Source organism: Zootoca vivipara, chromosome 1 (genome assembly GCF_965207765.1).
Source record: "Zootoca vivipara chromosome 1, rZooViv2.hap1.1, whole genome shotgun sequence".
In the NCBI taxonomy this organism is placed as follows: domain Eukaryota; kingdom Metazoa; phylum Chordata; class Lepidosauria; order Squamata; family Lacertidae; genus Zootoca; species Zootoca vivipara.
The window spans coordinates 90,900,999-90,922,182 of record NC_142582.1 but is presented as its reverse complement, the minus strand read 5'-3'; the positions used below and the strand labels follow the sequence as shown (position 1 = coordinate 90,922,182).

Genomic DNA, 21,184 nt, shown 5'->3' with positions numbered 1-21,184 from the left:
TGGAAGCCGCCCAGATTGGCTGGGGAAACCCAGCCAGTTGGGTGGGGTATAAATAAGAAATGATGATGAGGCATATAATAATATAATCTTATTATGCATATTATTATTAGAAGTGAGGTTACAGGGAACCAGGCAGAGGGCCTTCTCGATAGTGGCGCCCACCCTGTGGAATGCTCTCCCATCAGATGTCAAAGAAATAATTACCGAATTTCAGAAGACATCTGAAGGCAAACCTGTTTAGGGAAGTTTTTAATGTTTTAGGTTTTATCGTGTTCTTATATTCTGTTGGGAGCCACCCAGAGTGGCTGGGGAAACCCAGCCAGATGAGTGGGGTATAAATAATATATTATTATTATTATTATTATTATGCACATTTGCGTACCTGCACACTCACAGGCTGGGAACTTCAATGGCGCCCCTCTGTAGCCTTCAACTTGGAGGCTGCAATCCTATATCCATTTAGTAGGGAAGTAGGCTTTATTGAGCTTAATGGGACTTTCTGCTAAATAAATCTTAATTATGATGGACTTGCGATAGACCAGCTTGTGCTGTCAAGAGTTTTGTGGCTGGTCTATCAACCAACTCAAATTGAAGTTACCAGCTACAATCGAAAGTGACAATGAGAATTTCACCCACTTCCCTGGTCTTGAAGCTCACAGGAGTTTCAAAACAAATTTGTGATGAGGTCTGCTATTAAAATACCAGGCACCCTTCAAGAAGCTTTCCAGATTCCAGCCACTTGGGCACCACAGCCTTCTCCTCTTGCAGCATTTACTGCAATTCCTTTAATTTAAACTTATTCACAGCCTGAAGCCATCAAAGCAGTATAGGCAAGATAATAATAGTATTTATAAAAAAGTGAGAAAACTGTTTCTACAACAGAAAATGTCCCCCCCCCCTTGTTTTTCAGGGGTATGCTACTGCTCATGGACTGAGCAGCTGCCCACAAAGCCTAGGGCTTGCGGATCAGAAGGTTGGTGGTTCGAATCCCCATGATGGGGTGAGCTCCTGTTGCTCAGTCCCTGCTCCTGCCAACCTAGCAATTTGAAACGTCAAAGTGCAAGTAGATAAATAGGTACTGCTCCAGTGGGAAGGTAAACACCGTTTCCGTGCGCTGCTCTGGTTCGCCAGAAACGATTTAGTCATGCTGGCCACATGACCTGGAAGCTGTACGCCGGCTCCCTTGGCCTAATGGGACCGCGACTGGACCTAACGGTCAGCGGTCCCTTTACCTTTAACCCTAAATCAAGTAAGGTAAAGGGACTTCTGACAGTTAAATCCAGTCGCGAATGACTCTGGGGTTGTGGCGCTCATCTCGTTTTACTGTCCGAGGGAGCCGACGTTTGCCCGCAGACAGTTTTTCCGGATCATGTGGCCAGCATGGCTAAGCCTAACCCTAAACAACTTTTGCTGAGGCATTTCATTTGCACAGGGTGATGGCAGGTGGGTGGGTGTCCTGCCCCTCCCCAAATCCTCCCTAAGCCCCTGCTGTATGTTGCTGCAAAAGCAGCAGCAGCAGGTCCCCCGAGCGAGGGTTGAGTCCTGATGTCACGTACGGTACGGGAGAGCAGCTCCCTCCGCTTGGCTTGGGAAAGAAGGCGCCCGTGCGGGAGGCGCGCCCATCCATCTATGCCGCGCGCAGCCCTTTGAACCGGTCTACCGCGGCTTGCAGGCAAAGCGCCGCCTAAGCAGCTTCTGCCCAGCCTGGCCGGGCGCTTGTTGCTTCACCTCGAGAGCTCTGATAGCGGAGGCGGTTCTCCACTGGAGCCGAGGAAGGAAGGGAGGACCTAACCGATCACGGCGGGGTGGGTGGGCGGCCGCCTTACCCTTCAAGTGGGCCGAGGCGGAAGCGGACGGCTTTCCCAGCCGCAGCAGGGACCGGCGGAAGTTTGCGCTCGTGTGGATGACAGCGAGCTGGTGGAAAATGCTGCGCTTAGCTGCCGGTCTCATGGCGGCCGCCCTCGCTGCCGTGCTGGTGGGCTGGCACAGCCCTTCTTTGGGGCCCGAGCGGTTGCGGCGCCAGCCTCGCTCCTTCTCCTCTGAACCGGCGCCCGGAGCGGAGGCCAACAACCTCTTCTGGATTATTCAGGCGAGTTGAGCCGGGGCTCGTGACCCTTTCATGAACTCCGGGGAGACAGACACGCGGCCTCAGCGCCCCGTGCGAAGGGTGCCCTGCGGGAAAACCGCAGCAGCACTTGGGGTTTAATTCCTAAGGCAAAACATGATCATACCTGTTATATAGATGATAACTATCCAACGGTCGCACTATGTTTTTCACTTATTGTTTTCCTCTTTTCAGAATCGGAGGGGTTAAACTAAGGCACAAATAAACTGGTGTTTTGGATAGGGGGAAAATGCAGGCTGTTGCTGTGAGGCCACTAATGAATGGCAAATAGTTATTCTGATAACTGAGATCAGGAAACTACATTAATGCACAGAGAGGTTAGATTTGCCTTGGCCTGGATATGCTTTGTAATAGGCACAAGGCTTGCCAAGTTCTGATAACTGAGATCAGAAACATTGAAGGGTCTGGCTTGTGGGTTTGTCCACACTTCTGCTTGTCCCATATGGACATAGCCAGGATTTATTTTGGGGGGGGGGGCAGGCTTTATGTGTGGGGGGAACCGAAATATCTGCAACGCAATTAACCAGTTAGTTAAGTATTTCTATTTATTTACTTGATGTGGGGGGGGCAGCTGCCCTCCCTGAACCCCCCTGGCTACACCCATTTTGTCCCATGCTTAGAAAACACAGGTCTGAGGCTGAGCAGTTTTCCCTTTGCCCCACCACTATCCCCCAGAAAACCTGTTCTTTAGTGCTGAATCAGAACAAATGGCAATAAGTAGAAAACCTGATTGCCATTTGTTCAGATTCAGTGATAAACTGCAGGTTTCCCCTGGGGACAGCGGCAGGACAAATAGAAGAGTGGAGAAGTGCTATGTTTGCAATATGTATGAAATAGTATGCTGTGTGATAGGTATGTTGCATGGATAGACTTTGCTCTGGTGAGGATATGTCAGGTGAACCTCTTATATGTTCACATGGTGCTAGGACCGCCAGTTTTCCTGGAAATAAAAACTGTAAAAGGCTATTGATAATTTACATAGCAAATTGATATGAATAAAAAATATCCAAAAGTGCTCGTTGTGAAATTAAGCTGTCAATGTTTTAACTCTTGTTCAGTGTAGGCAATATTTGGAACTGTTTCTATACACAATTTCCTAAATATGCTATTCTGTAGGCATTTTGCCAGCCTCCTTTTTTTCCCCCTTGTAGGTATCAGATTTACACATCAGTAAGTTTCTGAGTCCCAAACGAGCCTCTGATTTTGAAAGGTTCTGTGCGGAAACGGTTCCTGTCATTCAACCTGTCCTTACTTTAGCAACAGGTGAGACATCGGCTCCTCATCCCTCACCTCCCACTCTAATTACTTTGTAGAATGCATTATAGTACTTAAGGTTTGGGTTTCTGAGGTCATTAATGTTGGTTGCTGGTCTGGATCTGAAGTAAAATGGTAGCATTGTCATCAGATGTGTGTCTAGGGAAGTGTAAGGGCTGGAATGAATAGTGGAACGGGAGTTGGAACTCCATTATCAGTAACCTAATAAGAGGCTGTTGGATTGGACCAGTGGCCTATCTAGTCCAGCATCCTGTTTTTATAGTGAGCAATCAGGTGCCTATGGGAAAACCACAGGCGGGAAAACCACAGCACTCTTCCCAAATGTGGTTTCCAGCATCTGGTATTTAGAAGCATACTGCCTCAGAAAGTAGAGATAGACAAATTATATTGAGGCTATCATAGCTACTTTCTAACACTTTTTCAAAGCCATTAGGTTGGTGGCCATCACTGCCTCTTTTGAGAGTGGATTGCATAGTATAACTATGCATTGCTTGAAGAAGTACTTTCTTTTGTCTGTCCTGATTCTTCCAACATTGGATGCCCCTGAGAGGGAGAAAAACTTACACCATAATTTTATACAATTCTCTTGCTCACCTTTTCTCCAAACTGAAAAGCCCCAAGTGTTGTAGCCTTTGCTCATTTGGGAATAGCAATTCCTCTGCTCCTCCACCCTCCATTACTTTCCCAGTTCCATCATATGATTGCTTTAATCTTGTAAGAAATCAGCTTCAGTTTGTTTGGGAGCACCAGGTCTTCCCACTTACACTTCTTCTTTTTTTTAACCTCAGAGGCACTTTTATGAGTCAGCAGTCTTTGGAAGTAGTATGTATGGCTGCTTTAGAAAAAGAGACAGGGGAAATGTGCCCCTGTTAATGCTTCTCAACCTGTCAGTGGCTTTCAATACCATTGACCATGGTATCCTCCTAGAGTTAAGGGTAGGTGGCACCACTTTGCAGTGTGGGGTTCCACAGAGTTCAGTTTTATCCCCTAGGCTGTTTAACATCTACATGAAACCACTGAGTGGGATTATCGGGAGTTTTGGAGTAAGTTGTCAGGAATATGCTGATGACACACAGCTCTACTTCTCCTTTACATCTGCTGGTGTGGCCTGGATCAGAGCCAACAAACTGAAGCTCAGTCCAGATAAGACTGAGGCACTGTTAGTGGGTGGTTCCCTAGATTGGAGGGCTGGGAGGTTGCCTGCTCTTGATGGGGTTACACTCCCTCTGAAGGAGCAGGTACGTAGCTTGGGGGTACTTGAGGCCCAGGTGGCCTCAGTAGGGTAGATTGCCTTTCATCAGCCTCGGCTGGTGACCCAGCTGCACCTCTGGACAAGGATAGACTAACTTCTGGTACCTGCTAGGTTAGACTATTTCAAAGTGTTATACATAGGGCTGCCTCTGATGATGGTTTGTAAACTTCAGCTGCTGCAGAATTTGGCAGCCAGGCTGTTCACTGGGGCAAGACAGTTTGAGCACATAACACTGATCCTGGTCTGACTGCCCTGACTGCCAATTAGTTTCCAGGTCCAACTCAAAGTGCTGGTTTTGACCTATAAAGCCTGAAACGGCTCAGGACTCCAATACCTCAAGGACTACCTCTCTCCATATGAACCAATCCAGACCCTGTGATCATCATCTGAGGTCCTTCTTCGTGTGCCGCCTCTATGAGAGGTTAGGAGGATGGCAACACAAGAGAGGGCCTTTTGTGTGGTGGCTCCCCATTTGTGGAATGCTCTCCCCAGAGAGGCTTGCCTGGTGCCTTCATTACATATATTTAGGCACCAGGTGAAAACATTTATGTATAACCAGGCCTTTGGTTGATTAGCATTCTATGTGTTTGTGGGAGAGGGGTTATTGATTTGTTTATGCTTTGTTATGTATTTTTTGTTGTCATATTTTTTTCTTGTGAACCACTCTGTGGTCTCCAGATGAAGGACATTATACAAATTTAATGAATAAAAATAAACATTAAAAATTAAACCAGTGCTTCCTCTGTTGTGACAACTTCTTGGGAACCCCTACAAAGCCACGGCTGGCTCCCTCCCTATGCATATTTAGAAGTATGATCCAGGACTTCCTGTTTTACATCATTATGTTGTTTCATCCTTTGTTTGTTATTCTATTCATATTCTACCCCATCATGTGTGTTTAGGTTAGAACAATTTCATTGGTATCCATTTCTGTCCCTCAACAGTTTTACCAGTGCATGGTTATTCAGAAGAAAATCCTATTAAAATAAATGTGGCTTACTCCCAGATAGGTGGGGTTAGGGTTGCAACCTTAAGCTGGATACTAAGAGGAAACAAAGAGGAGCAAACTGAAAACAATATTGTGTTTTGTTTGCATATAATTATATATGTATAACCTTATCCTGAAAATTGCTTTGGCCAGGCAGCAGGATGATGAAAAAAACAAACATTTGAATAATGAGAATGCAAGGTCAGGATGGATTGTTTCTAAAGGGATGGGTAGCAATGGCACTGCACTTGAAATCTTGGCTAGTAGCTTCCTGTAATTACTGGATAGCATGGGACTTACAGGAAGAGTTCTAGAGATAAAGGTTAATTTCTTGCCATCCTTGCTAACTTCAGAATTATAAAGATTACGTACTAGTGAAAAGACAGCAATTAGGATGGTACTACCTCTGCCATGTGTGGGGTGCCTTAGACTCTTCCCAGAAAGTCCTAATTGTTGCTTTGACTGTCTGCTCTTGGGCTGATGGTCAGTTTTGATCCAACTCCCAAGGTGTCTCCAAGTGCAGCACTTCTTTTCCCCATGGCTGCCAGTAAAGTTAAAAATAAAGTACACACATGGGTATATTTGGGATGGCAACTGATTTCTTTCTGTTCTGCTGGCCCCACTGTCCCTGGGCACTTTCCCTCGTAAACCATTATGTTCAGTTTTTAATTAGAGCCAATTCATTTTTATGTCCTTTAAGTAAAATGGAACCTTTCATTCCCTGGGCAGTGGCGCAAAAGTGACCTGTGATATGCAGGGGGTGTGCCTGCTACTGCAGACACCAGCTCCAGAATATAAAGCTGGATAATTTAGTACATGCACACCTGACTGTGTTCCATATTTCGGCCTCCTTGTTTTGCCATACAGAACTATGTCATTGGGGGACAGTGGTATGTTTAAATTCAGGGAGTGTAACCAGTCAATAATGAACTGAACCATGTCCCCCCCCCCCCCACACACACACTTCCAGGCTACATACCACGACCTTGCGTTGCTGGGTTTCTTCTTCTTCTTCTTCTTCTTCTTCTTCTTCTTCTTCTTCTTCTTCTTCTTCTTCTTCTTCTTCTTCTTCTTCTTCTCTATTACTTACAGCAGTAAAGTCTGCTACAGTAAGTCTCTGAATCTGTGCCTAGATCACCTATTTCATAAGAGTACGTTCGCTTATCTGGGATGTTTTTATATGTTTAATGTTCGGTGTTTCTTTTCTTTCATTAACAGGTGATTTGACTGATGCCAAAACAGAAGACAAACTTGGGTCTGATCAGTTTGAGGTGGAATGGCAAACTTACCAGACAATCTTAAAAAGATCTAAAGTCATGGAAAAAACCAAATGGATAGACATCAAAGGGAATCATGGTAAGAAAGATGTGATACTCTAGAGGTGGGATTCCCATTTATTCTCCATATGTGAAGGATGGTAGGAAGATGCAGGTTACTCATTCTTTTTGCTCCAGGAAGTCTTAATGCAGTAGAAACCTCATCTCAACTGGAGAGTAACCACCAATTTTAGTCCCCGATTTTGTTCTCCTCCATCAGCAGTGGCCTTGAATATGGTCAAACATTGTCTTGAGTGGCAGTTATCAAAAACTTATCAAAGAAGTATTATTCTTTTTTAGAAATAGTGTTTATCATAGTTACCAATCTCAAATACACACACACACACACACACACACACACACACACACACACACAGGCAGTAAGACCTGTTTGTTGTCAGTCCTGAAAAAAGTCTTTCTGGAATATTTATCTGGGTCCATTTGTAGACTGTCATCTTTGGCATTGGACAGCCCCCAAGTTCTTCTGCAGTTCTTCAGCCTGTTCTTTCTGAAAAAATAGAATCTGGAACCTAGACAGTGTCAACAGCTCCCAGAGACCCAAAGAGATGGCAATACAAAATGTAATTATAAAATAAATGAAATCAATTAGTTTTTGTTTTTGTTCTATAGCAGTTTAGGCATTATTTAGTGCCCTATTATCTATAATTATTATTCCAAAATAAAGGCTGTCTCAGCATATGCATTGTAGAGCAAATCTTGTTGTCCTGGTCAAACTGGAATTAAAGCTTTGATAGCTCCCTGGATATCCTGCTGCAATCTCAGATTCATACTACACTGGGCTTGTTTTAACCTGGACTTACTTTTTTCACAGTATCTTGCTCAATTCTAAATTTGCCGCTTTCATTGCAGATACATTCAACATTCCAGGTCTGGAGAATGTCCGGAACTACTACAGGTATGTCAGTGTGCCATGATGTCAGAGACTGGCTGGATGCTGAGGAGTGGTGACTGTATTCTGATGAGTGGGAGAAGAGGGATTGGAGACTGACTTGGAAGAAGGGATCAGTGAAGTAGACGAACCTGTAACAGCCAGGAGACCAGAGTCAGAGGCAGGAGAAGCTGCAGGATTGGAGAATGAAGGAACGGGATGCAGGAGGAGGGAGAGAGAGGTCAGGCTGGTGTAGAGTCAAGGGCTTCCACAACTCCTCCTCTTCCTCCTGCCCTCACCTCTCCTGCTCCACTGCCTCCCAGGACCAAAAGAGGATTGAAGAGGGAGGAGCAGAAGGTGAAACACAGGTGGAGCCTGCACCTGCTTGTGCGCAGCTTGGATAGGGGAGATACATAAGCCAAGGTTGGGGGTATCTGCCTCATCAGATGCACTCTCAGAAGTAGCTGAGACACATAGGACTGATGGACATACATTTACTAGCTTGTAAGTTGATTCCTCCCTCTGGACATTCTTGTCTGACAGTGCTGTGACACATACTACATTCAGGAATCCAGAAGGAGAGTCAATTGCATGTGGGACAGAGAGATTCTGTTTAAACAAGGTATATAAGTGTTAGGAAGAATGACTTTATTAAAGTAGCCTAGAAAATAATTATTTAGGAAGTAGTCATCTGTCCCAGTCTTTGGCTTGCCTGTGTTGTTCCTCTTTCCCTGCTGCTGCTGCTGTTAGGATTTCTGTGCGGCTCTATTCCTCTGTTTTTGCCCTTAGATTCTCTCTCTCCTCGCCACTATTTTGTACATTTCTGTGTTAAAAGATGACATAGGTGATGAACTGAGTCAAATGCAGTTTTGTTTCTCCCTCCCTTTTACTGGGCAGTAGTCAACTAAGCTTTACTCAGAGTAGACCCACTGAAAGTAATGAATAGGACTAAGCTAGGTCCATTAATTTCAGTGGGTCTAGGTACTCTGAGTAAAGCTCAGTTGAGCACTAGGCAATGTGTGCATTTATTCCTTTTCACATTTCTCTTTCTTTCAGATTTTTCTGACTACAGTATTCCCATCTCATTTTGGTAGGAAATATTCTGCTTGGAAAAAGGACGGCTCCTTCCATTACATCCACAGCACACCTTTTGGCAAATATTCTTTCATCTGTGTGGATGCAACTCTCAGTCCAGGCCCCAAGAGACCCTACAATTTCTTTGGGATATTGAAAGCGGTAATGTAAAACACCATGTCTTAGCTAGTCTTTCTTCTCTGGTTAATAAAATCCTAAACCTGTGTGTTACACCTGCCTGAAGTCTAAAGTCTGCGGGAAGCCATTAGAGTAGTAGTTCTCAAACTTTCTCCGGCCTGTGTGATTTCATGAACTGAACTCCAGTGCCCTTTACCCTACCCCTATAAAAAGCATTATTCAGAATAGCAGTTTGCATGACCCACTAAGGAAGATAATGACACAATAAAATTCAAAACAGCAACAATTGCACATTTATTTGAAATCCAATTAAAACTATTTAGTTTAGTAATCCAGCCAAATTGATGAACTTGATCCAGTGTTACCATCATTTCAAAATATGATTTGCACTTCTAGTGCCCCCCATGCCTCTTAATGCCCCCGTAAGCAATTCTCTAATTGCTTTAGAGCAATAGAGGAGTAATTGTGTCTTACGACACTGACTGTTACTGTTTTGATTTCTTCCTCTTTTCATCCCCTTGAGATATATATAATATTTATTGAGGTGTCCACTATTTCCCTATATGGCAAGAAGTTCCAGGAGTACAGTGCTTATTTGGATTTCATTTCTTTTGGAAGGAGGGATCAGTGGTGACTTTCAGCGTTTCACAGTATTTGAATTTATTCACAAATATGCAGATTGAGCACAGTGGAGGCAAACTCACCTGGTACCTTATTTATGAACTTTGCAGTTCATAAGCTGAAGATCTTTTTAGTCAACTTGCGTTTGTGTGTTTAAAAGAATAACACCACCTTAAAAATGTGTTTCATTCTATAATATGAACTGGTAGATGTTTTTATTATTTTATTGTTGCTTTTTCTTTGCTAAAAAGGAAAGTTCACATTCAACATTTTAATATCACCTTTTATTTTTGCCATTTTGATTCATAAATTAAATAATATAAGTATCATACTTTATTCTGCAACTGGCTCAGAGAACATATATGGATGGCAAACCTGCAGAAAAATAAAATAAAGAAATACCCTTTTTCTCTTTCTCAAAGCAATCTTCCAACACAGGGGAGAGGAAACTATAACCCACAGGCCTAATTAGTCCTGGCACGGATCCCAATTTGGCCCATAAGGCTGTGTTACCCACAAATGACACCCATCTGCCCTGCCCTTGGCATCATATGTGCTGTGAGGGGTAGCACAGGTATAGACACAGCTACAAATTAAAATTAGCTCCTGGTTGTTTCTTTACAGGTGGTGCTCCCCTCTGGGATCAGCCGTGCTAGGAAACTCCTTGTTGAGAACTCTCAAGGGGGCTTGTTGTTCTCAGTTTGCAGGAAGATTTAATTTCCTCCAAACAGAGCACCTTTCCTTTCCCAAACGGGCTTGATTGGCAGTTACACCAAGCCCCTCTGAAGGTGCAGTGCCTGTGTCAATCAGCATGCATTTAAAACAAGGTTGCAGTAAGTGCTGATTGGGGATATGGGAATTAAGGGTCCAACCCACTGGCTAGATCTAGTTCCCCACCCCTGTTCTAACAGTTGGGGTCCAGTAAGGAAACACCCGCTAACTCAGGCTATTAACATTCCTGGACAAGCGTTGCCTTAAGGCAGGAATAGGGATCTGTTTTTGCCCCATGAGCCACATCCTTATCTAGATCAGGCTTGCAGGCAAAATGTGACAGGTAGATGGGGCCATCCGTCCTATCCATGGCATGGGTGTTGCAGTGGCATTGTGCAAAGTGCTTAGAAGTCATGGCTTCAGACACCTTGCAAGGTGCTGCTAGCAACAGTTAGGAGTTATTTTCCTGTTGTTTGGCAGGGGATTCAATGCAGGTTTGGAAAGCTGGGCTGCTTAAACGGTGCAGGTTTTAACTCCCACTGATGAGTAGAGATTGAATCCTGCTGCTTTGGCTGCCAGTGCAGGATTTAACCCTGTTCACCCCACTCACTGGTGATATCAGCTGATGGACAGAGTGACTTGGGGAAAAGGGACACCATGTACCAAATTGGACCCCTTGGGGGTCAAGACAGAAACCCACAGTGATTTGCGGTAGTAATCTGATAGCAAAACACATATCCATATTAATCTATTGGATCTGGTAATCATAGTTTTCATATATTTTTCCTGTGGTTTTTTTTTTACATTTCAGCTGCAGACTGGAATGCTCATTGTCAATTATTTCCATTTGCCTGCACAAACTGTTATGTTTAAATCATATTTTTGCTTCATATGAAAAATATTGTGGTGGAAGTCGTTACTAGGCGAGGCATTCTGAGAGTTTCCAGTGGCAGTTCTCCCCACCCCCCATGAAAGTAACAGGCACTAGCATGGGCATAGGTGGGGGAGCAGCTCCCCATCCCCATCAAGTAAAACAATAGAAATACTTAACAAACTGATCAATTACATCAGTTCTGCCCCCTAACAAAGGTCGTGCCCCCACAACAAGAATGCTGGCTATGCCCATGGAGACTAGGAACCTGATCTGGATTGGATCCTGCCATGAGGCAGGTTAGTAGAGGAGCTTTGACCCTTTGATCCTTTCTTACATTGCCAAGAAAGGATCAATATTTTGGTAATGCCAATTGTAGGTGTGGTGGGCCAGATTGGGACCACAGCAGGGAGCAAAGACTTAAGGTATATCCCCGGTACCCTCATGTCTCTGGTCCTCCCTCCTCAATATCAGGTCCCTAGTGCCTATACTATTCTGCTTCCCCACTCCCATTGTTATGTAGAATGTGGCTTACATGATACGCAGGTTTATTTCTTCAAACGTGCATATTGGCATTTTAATGACAAAAAGAACTTTGAGAAATAATTCGGAAATTTCTGCTCACAGTGTCCATGCTGTTTAGAGCAGTTGTTGATAAATGCCTATTGCAGCCCAGCCTGATGAATGATTCAGTCAAAAGCAAGTCCTGCTGAGTTAAATAAGTCTTAACAACCTAGTGTGTGTACCTAGGACTGCAGCCTTAATATCCCCTAAACTTTGCATTACAGTATGTTTAAGACCTGGTAGCCAGCGGAGTGTCTGGGAAAACCCAGCCAGATGGGCGGGGTATAAATAATTTATTATTATTATTATTATTATTATTATTATTATTATTATTATTATTACATGCTGCTAAAGCTCTTGTAGTTGCTCTTTCATTTCAGAATAAAATGCAAGAACTGTCTTCACTGGCTGCAGAAAGTCGCGACAGTAACCATTCCATTTGGTTTGGCCATTATCCCACCTCAGCAATCATCTCTACATCTCCAGGAATACGAACGGCAATGCGGTAATATTTCTTTTCCTTTCTGGTGCAAATGTATTAATGTTTTTCAGCTGTTGCTGTTAATTAGCTACAAGTTAGTATTTCTTCCCCAAAATCAACAATAATCATTTATGTTTTTATGTTTCTATTAGGTCTGCCACAGCATATTTGTGTGGGCATTTCCACACGCTGGGTGGTCTGATGCCAACTCTACATACTCGTCATCGTCACGGAACTCTAGAGCTGGAACTGGGAGACTGGAAAGATAACAGGAAGTAAGAAAATTTGTGCTTTGGCCTTTTTTTATAGTACTGTTCTTATAGCAATGTAACATCAGTGCAAATGATTCAGAATGAGGTTCAGAATGAATCTCCCCACTGGGATGGTGGTGATAAAAATGGATGGCGATTCAAATGTGGGTGAAGGAGAACCAGGCATTGTTAGTGCAGGGGTACAGGATAGCAATTCAGGGAGGCCACAGTACCTTCATCTTGTCAGGATTCAAGCTCAGCTTGTTTTTCCTCACCCATCTCACAGTTGCATCCAAGCAATTGTGACAAAAGCAGTACTTTGTGCTTAGACTTGTCACACTATTGTATATTGTTATCACTTTTTTTTAAAAAAGTTGCATGTTTGACAATTCTAGATGAAGTAATTCTGGCTGGTGCAAGGTGTCTACTCAAGGCATCAGCTTTTCATCAAAAATTGATTAAGTGGAACCAGAGGAAATTGGAAAAATCAGTAAAACGTACCACCAGGCAGTATAAATCTATCTGTAAGATGTTATTTGTTAACCAAAAGTGTACTGTTTTGATTGCTGAACATCAGGTACAGGATCCTTGCTTTTGATCACGATCTCTTCAGCTTTGCTGACCTGAAGTTTGAAGAATGGCCTGTGGTTCTTATCACCAATCCCAAATCATTCCTCTATAGTAGTGCTGCTCATGAACCACTGCAGAGAATCCTTCACTCTACCCACATCCGGTAATCTGATGTATCTTTGCTACTTCTAAACTTTTCTTGTGCAAATGTGACAAGTGTGTATGTTGTTAAATGGGTTAACAATCTCTTACATTAACAATAATTTTAAAAAGGAACATCCCGTTCTACAGCAAAGTACAACAGCAACGTCAATCCAGTAATTTCTGCCTCACCCACTATGCCTTGACTGAGAAATCATTTACACCAGGCATCCCCAACCTTCGGCCCTCCAGATGTTTTGGACTACAATTCCCATCATCCCTGACCACTGGTCCTGTTAGCTAGGGATCATGGGAGTTGTGGGCCAAAACATCTGGAGGGCTGCAGGTTGGAGTTGCCTGATTTATACAGTACATGGTAATTTTTATTTTATGCTTACAAGTGCTGTATCTTAACAAGTTCCATGATATACTGGTTTATTTCTTTTACTTAGAATTTTGGCATTCTCTCCTTCTCCTATCAAGTTTGTGAAGGTCAGTGTGGATGGCATTCTTCTGGGCAATGCTGTTCATGTGTCTGGACCTCTCTATGTACTGAAATGGGCCCCTCAAAACTACAGTGAAGGGTTTCATCAGATAGAAGTGACAGTTCAGGTGAGTTCTCTGCTGATGCTTATAAATTTTTCATACATTTTATAGCATTCAAGCTACTGGAAAAAATGTATTTAAGAGCAACCTTTTGCTTGGAAAAGCAAGGTCAATCCCTGTTCATCCACAATTACTTATTGATTGACACCGGGCAAATTATTATTTCTCATCCTCATTAAAATGAAAGCAGTAGAAGTACCACAGAGTTGTTCTGGATGACAGAGAGTGAGAATTTATCATGGCTTTTGTGCATTTTATGCTTGCTTTCCCAGTATTTATGACTCTCCCTGGTAGTGTAACCAAAGAAATGGAAGGTGAGGCTATGCAAATAGAAGTAGGGTTATGTCTAATGTTGCAGAGGTTGGAAGTGGATTTTGCCCCCCCCCCCGCCCCCATTAATGCATTTGAGTTAGGGCTACTGCTAAGTTTGAAGGACTCCTGGGCACAGCCCAATGATCTTACTAATTATTGGTTAGGGTCAAGAGCTGCTTAGAGTCCTTTTATGCAAGAGGTAAGTCTTATAATCTGGAGGTGGGGTTTATTTGTTTGTTTGTTTGTTTATAAAATAAATGCAGAACCATAAAATATCAAGGCAGTGTACAATAAAATACGGGGGGGGGGCAGGTAAACCCCACCCCACATAATTGATCACAAGACATGACACACACATACCATTTAAATGGCAATGCCATCAACTTGGGGGGGGGGGAGGACCTTGGCCCATGGGAATTGGCTCCTATGCTCAGGGCCAAACGCAGCACTGCTGATTTATACTGCTTTTGTGGCCGGACCCAGAGGCATTCTGGCTGAGGTAAGATGGTGGCCGCTTAAGCCATGTGGCCCAGCACACCTCTCAGTACCAGTCCTAAAATAATGAGATCCTACCATATTAATAGGTGCCAATGTTGGCAATGGTGGGCACTCGAGTCCTTGGGCATTGGTACTTGCTCAAGAACGCTGATGTCATCCCTGCTTCAGATAGACTCTTTTTAACTTTCTTCTACAACAGTAAACCATGGCAATCGCCTTATCTGGTGAGAAAATAAAATAACTGCGCTTGGGAATACTTTGCAGTGAAGGTGAAATCTACCCACTGCCTACGACATGGGATGCCCAAACCATCCCTGGTTGTGATCCCAGGTCCCCTGCAATATGGATACCTGCCCTCCCATTCACATATGCATGTTTACACACACACTACACCACAGAATGGTGGGCTTTTCACTAGTAAAGATGCTGAGTTGTTTTGCTATTGCACATTTGAAAGTCTTGTTTATTTCTTTGTGTTCTCATATTTAGGATGCCAGTAATAGGAATGCCACTCGGCTTCATACATTTGCTATGAACGAAAACCTCTCCCTCCCATTTCACCTTCTGGCATCTTGGGTGCTTCTTACTGACCTCTATGTATTGGTGAGTATTCCAGATGGGGAAAGAGTGAGTGAGTTGCGTGTGGACAGAAGTTTCTTGAACATACTTTGCCAGCAACTGCAGTTTATGGCAGTTCGCAACAGCTGACAATAGAAAATAAAGATAACAAAATCAGCTAAAACAGTGTAGAAAACAAAAGGTTACAAAATACACGGGGAGTCTTAATGAATCCCAAAGCATTTTGGGTTAGAAAAGTTTTGCATCCTTTCCAGAAGCCTTGTGGCACTACTTTAAAAGAAGAAAAGATTAAAACTCATGGAAAACATCATCATGGTGGATTTTACTTTGGCTATGGGTGGGTGTGATCTCCTTTCCCTCTTGATCCTTTAGTATTTTTTTGTTCTATTGCAGGCATCCCCAAACTTCGGCCCTCCAGATGTTTTGGACTACAATTCCCATCTTCCCCGACCATTGGTCCTGTTAGCTAGGGATCATGGGAGTTGTAGGCCAAAACATCTGGAGGGCCGCAGTTTGGGGATGCCTGGTCTATTGTCTTCAGTGATTCCCAAATGGTGGTTAATTTTACTGTATTTAATTTTATTCTCCCACCACATTATGAGAGATCAATATTGTGGGGGCTGTGTTTGGCTTACTAAATATTTAAAAAAATGTATTCTTTTTCAGGTTCGAGTAGTGTTTGTACTAATGGTTGTAGTTCAAATTGCCTTGTTGGTTATTTTCCGGTATCAAGAAAAACCTACACTTAAAAGTAAGAGAAATTCTTTTTCTTGAACACAATTTTGATCCTTCCTTTTTTCTTTTTCTTTACGTACTTTTAAATTAAACAAATGCGTGTGATTTTCAGATTGATTCTACCCCTGACCCTAAAGAATCTAATAACCTCTGTAGGCTGCAAAAGATAGATACTAATGAACAGCTAAATTTTGTTCCACACTTCTCTTGGGTTGGTATTCAAGTTTTACTCAGAGTAGGCCTATTGAAATTAATGTCCCTAACATTCATGTTAATTAATTTCAATGCTTCTATTCTACTCTGTGTAAAACTTAGTTCAATATCACCCTTTGTCCCTAAATACTTCTCAAATGTTAAAAGGTTTAAATCACTTGGGAAGATCCAAATCAAGCTTTGGAAAAGGAGAGACGTTGTGGAAAATAACTCTCATGGAATTCCCAATGTCTTACTGCTATTTGCACAAATTATTGGTTACATGTTGGATTCATGCCCTTATAGAGAAGCTAGGACTTTGATCAGCAGGGCCTGGCGATATGCCAGCAATCAGGACTTAGATTTGTAGTTGTTTAGCCCTAGACCCACCAGATTGAATAGTTGTATAAACTTATTGACCAATGATCCCTTTCCCAGCCTTTCTGTAACTATGTACAAGTTCTGGAAACAGGTTGTAATGGAGATTGGCATTATTGTTGCCAAACAGGTCACCTTGGACACTAAGTTACGTCTTTTAACTGTTTTTGATGGTGCCAATGCTGACCTTACTTCTCAACAAATAATTCTACATCTGTTGGTTGTCACTTGTTTGGTGATCTCTCAAGGCTGGAAGGATGCATCCTGTTACTATCTGGATTTTAAAAGTTATGTTTATTGCCATTTCTCAAAAACTGACTGATAAAATGCTGCCAGGGGCGATGCATCTTAAATCACTCTGAAAAAAGGAGCTCTCCAAATCATTTGTCCATGTATGCCAGGCATCCCCAAACTTCGGCCCTCCAGATGTTTTGGACTACAATTCCCATCTTCCCCGACCATTGGTCCTGTTAGCTAGGGATCATGGGAGTTGTAGGCTAATACATCTGGAGGGCCGCATTTTGGGGGTGCCTGTTGTATGCTCACAGAAAATAGTATATCTAGCTGAAAGGCAGCACATGGAGATCTGCGTTGATCACTGCAGTGCATCCCTGATTATATCATCATTTTAGGATTATACAATAATAATAATAATAATCTTTGAAGGGCCTGACTAAGAGGGGGTGTGGCTGCCTGTGACTATTAAGGGACCTTGCATTTCTGCATTTGGCACTGTGCTAGGTGCATGTTAAAAACATTGAAACTCAGTCTAGACTAGCCTTTGTAGTTGAGATGGGCATTGGGCGCTCTTCATAGATGGAATATGGTGTTCAGTGATCCCTCGTATATAGTACTGTAAAACCTTTTCAGTTAGGCTAGCTTTCGATGAACAGGGTTAAGCTGGTTTCAAATATGGTATCACAATAAGTAGAATTCTAATGTTCACATGTTGTTTGGGGGGTGTTATATCTGTGATGTGGGTTTTGGTTTGAAAATGTCAAATGTCTTAAAGACTTCAGGAATACGTTTCCATGCATCTTGGATGAATTTTGGGTGCAATCCACCGGGACGTTTTCTCGCACAACATCCCATTGATTTCAATGAATGAATCTGTCCTTTGATGGTGCTGTAAATGTATCACTTTGTAAAAAGTTACTGTATTTCTGTTTTTAAAAGTATAGGACTTCAAATTAAAAGTTTGTTTCCTTTTTAGGACCTCTGGGCAGAACAATGCGGGCTTCTTTCTCTCTTCACATCTTGAGCAAAATCAACTTTTTCTATCACTCATTTCTGCTGTTGAGCTTCTATACTCTTCTGGGTAAGATGCAGGCAGGCACAGCGAGTTCATGGACATGCCAATAGAGCTTCTAGCTCAAAATCCTCAATTATGTTGTGTTTAACTAAATAACGGGTTGTTTTTTAAAAACAAAAAACCATGCATTTGTATTCTGTAAAATTTATAATGCAACTCTTAACATGGGGCAGAAAACATCTGTAGGGTACCCAAGCTTGCCTGAATAGTGATTACACAGAACTTGTAAATTTCAGGAGATAATTTGGCTATCTTTTTTTGTTGTCATGACTTGTTTTAACTGATACTGGGGGGGGGGGGATTCCCCTTAAGACAGTGATTTCGGGGCTAAGTAGGCTAGATTACAAGTTGATCTTGTCACATTCAGTGTAATGCATTTTTCTTCTCTATAGGGCCCTGGTTTATTGGTGAAATTATAGATGGACATCTGGGCGCCTGCTTTTCATTTGGAGTAATTGTTGATGGCCATTTCTTTGAAGGCAGTACGACCTTCCTTGTTGGAATTATGCAGGTAGGATTCTTAGTAAACTGGTTAACAAATAGCCTCTCGTTAGATGTTTTTTGAAACATCTCATTTGAAAGAAATTGTAGTGAGGGTGGTCAACCTAAATATTTGTTTTGAGGTGGAAATGAGTATGATATGTTGTAAGCAATAAATCTAATAGACTGTAGGGCATTTTATGTGTTATTATAATAGTCGGGGTTGTTCCTGGAAACTAATAGGAAGCCAGTGTAGCTTGCAAACATCAAAGTAACATGCTCCATGAATTGGATCCCAGCTAAAGTTTCCAAACGTTTTTTAAGGGCAGCCTCATGTAAAGCACATTGCAGCAATCTATTATTATTGTTGTCATCATCATCCAGCCTGGATGCAAACTAGGCATGCACAACTGTAGCCCGATCTGCCTTTTCCTGGAAAAGGGAGCATTGTAAGGATACAAGGCAATAATCTCTTAACATGTTTTTCAAAATGTCTTTGCATCCCTTCTTGGTGGAACTGCTGAATTCTGCAGGAAAACACCCACACAGCTAACTTGTGAGTGTCTTTGGGGATCACAGAATTGCACAAAATGCAAGGCAAAATGATGGTGGTATTGTCTAGAGACAACTAAGCAGAGTCTGGTATGGTTTCAAATGGGATGGGGGGCATGTGTTGAGATTCTTGCATTGCAGGGGATTGGACTAGACGGCCCTTGGGGTCCCTTCCAGCTGTATGATTCTATGGACCTATATCTATTTTGTCTTGGCAGGTGGCATTCTTTAACCTACCATTGATGGCATATACAGGTTGGTGTCTATTGCTGCGTTGCCAAGGATACGGCTTTGGCTACTATCTGCGTCATGCCAAACAGTGGTCGGCTGTGCCCATCCACCTCGGCATGGCACTCCTGTTTTTGTGGCAGGTCTATTCCTGCTATTTCCTGTTGAAGACATATGGAACTGTGGCTTTCTTCGTTTCTCCACTGAGAATGTGGACTGTGGGCCTAACCCTCTTTCTGGTCTACAGAACCTGGACACTGCAGTCATCTGCGCTGAGAAGCTTTATTGTTGAAATGAAGAATGCACAAAGTTCTTAAAAGGCTGCTCTTCAGGCAACTGAAGTACCATTTCACTTGAATTGTTAAGTGGTGAAGCTGTGAACTGCAGGTCTGTATAGATGCTATCTCTGCAGCCTGAACAATTGAATGTGGAGGCTTGGAGCTGCCCCTAATTTATTTCCGAACTGCAGCATAATAGGGTCCTCAGTTACACAAAGCTGTAAAGGGATCCGTAATGTCTTTCCCAGGAGCTGCTTCCTTATTACATTTGTAATTTTGTTTTGAATTGCTGTCACCTTCATGTTGAATGAGGTTTTCAAATGGAATATTGTAGTGGAATACAATTGTTTCTACTTTTTGTTTATATCTCGCACACGATACCTGTTTATATAAGGTGCTCTGGAAGCACCTGCTGTTATGGATTTGGCCATAACAGAACAATCATACTACTTATATACCCATATATTGCATTGTACCACAGTTTAAAGCACTTTTTGTTTTGTTTTTATTTTCTTCACCTTCTGCACTTTTACTTCCCCACTGAAAATTTTCAGTGAAATGTATATTTTTAAATAGAAAGAAAGAAAAGAAAAGAAAGATGTCAGCTAGAGGCTAGAAACAAAGTTTCGGGCTGGGAAGCCTGATAGTCAGAGGGATGTTTGATTTCTGTTTTAATCCAAGTAAGGCCCTCTTGGGGTGTACATGCTGTGATTCCCTCCATCATAGGCTCAGGTTGTAAATAAACCATATATCAGAAAGACACCACAGTCTCTGCTGTGCCTCATTCCGAAAGGAAACATGAACTCCTTGGGAAGCGCCTAGAACGTGCAACAATATAAACGGGATTTCTTCATGCTGCCATAACATTTATTTGGATATTTAATGACAAAGCTAGATCTAGACATAGCCTGATTCTTTAAGGGCAGCATGTCGCCATCTAGAATAGACTGAACTCCACTTCCCTGAGCAAATGAATCACCTATCCATAGCACCTTGCCCAGCAGAGAAACCGTACGCCTTGCTCCCTTCCTGAGCAATGGCCGCCTGCCCATGACTCCACTGATCCCCTGCCCTCTTACCCTTCCTTTTGACAGATCGGGGGAGGCTCGGGAGCCGCAGACAGGCGGCCCATTGCCCAAAAGGGGTGCAAGGGGTGCAGTTTCTTTGCTGGGCAAGGTGCAAAGCCCTTCTTTCACACTATCTTCCCACCCCGCCAGCTGCATATTACTCTAGGGGAGCAGGGTGTGTGGACCAGGTGAATCTGTACCACCGGGCGTCCCCAGTTCCCCTTCAGCAGTGGTGGCAGCAGTGGCAGTCAGCAGCCCACAGCCAGCCTGGTAGTGCAGTTGGCTCTGGCTAGCTTCAGGAGCTGCTCGCTGCCATGGCGCCTGCCAGTTTTCCCACAGGAAGTCCCCATATGATGTGTCTTGTGAGCAACACATCATATGGGGACTTCCTGCAAGGAAAAATGGCGGGCGCCACAGCAGTGAGCAGCTCCTGAAGCCAGCCCAAGCCAACTGTTTAATGCTAAATACATTCCTTCTGGTAAATGACGTGAGATAGTTGTGAAAATTGTGTCCCAGACTATTTAGACTCGTCTTCCCATGTACTATCTGAAATCAAAGGGATGCATTGATTGCCAGGGTGGCGCTGTGGGTTAAACCACAGAGCCTAGGGCATGCTGATCAGAAGGTCGGCAGTTCGAATCCCCACGACGGGGTGAGCTCCAAGCTCCTGCCAACCTAGCAGTTCGAAAGCACATCAAAG

The 21,184-nt window shown here is 43.1% G+C and overlaps 1 protein-coding gene across 2 annotated transcripts; it reads left to right on the top strand.

Moving 5' to 3' along the window:
* The first annotated feature begins 1,530 nt into the window (after positions 1-1,530).
* LOC118083759 (transmembrane protein 62) lies at positions 1,531-20,179 on the top strand. Of its 2 annotated transcripts, XM_035112550.3 has the most exons (14): positions 1,531-2,089; positions 3,277-3,388; positions 6,859-6,996; positions 7,827-7,872; positions 8,940-9,081; positions 12,205-12,329; positions 12,458-12,580; positions 13,134-13,289; positions 13,720-13,879; positions 15,173-15,286; positions 15,929-16,013; positions 17,781-17,885; positions 18,272-18,390; positions 19,130-20,179. In XM_035112550.3, the coding sequence occupies exons 1-14, from the start codon at positions 1,904-1,906 to the stop codon at positions 19,454-19,456; spliced, it is 1,938 nt and encodes a 645-aa protein (XP_034968441.3). In that variant the 5' UTR covers positions 1,531-1,903; the 3' UTR covers positions 19,457-20,179. The 2 variants fall into 2 exon arrangements, with proteins under 2 accessions (XP_034968441.3, XP_088510890.1); XM_088654764.1 differs by lacking the exon at positions 3,277-3,388 and having other exon boundaries at positions 1,805-2,089.
* Positions 20,180-21,184: the final 1,005 nt, after the last annotated feature.

What these genes read in the sequence shown, in the direction of transcription:
- LOC118083759 (XM_035112550.3), top strand. Translation starts at nt 1,904, where the DNA reads ATGACAGCGAGCTGGTGGAAAATGCTGCGCTTAGCTGCCGGTCTCATG. An exon ending in GGAATACGAACGGCAATGCG is followed by an intron (nt 12,330 to 12,457) that starts GTAATATTTCTT and finishes TGTTTCTATTAG; the next exon opens with GTCTGCCACAGCATATTTGT. An exon ending in AGAAAAACCTACACTTAAAA is followed by an intron (nt 16,014 to 17,780) that starts GTAAGAGAAATT and finishes TTTCCTTTTTAG; the next exon opens with GACCTCTGGGCAGAACAATG.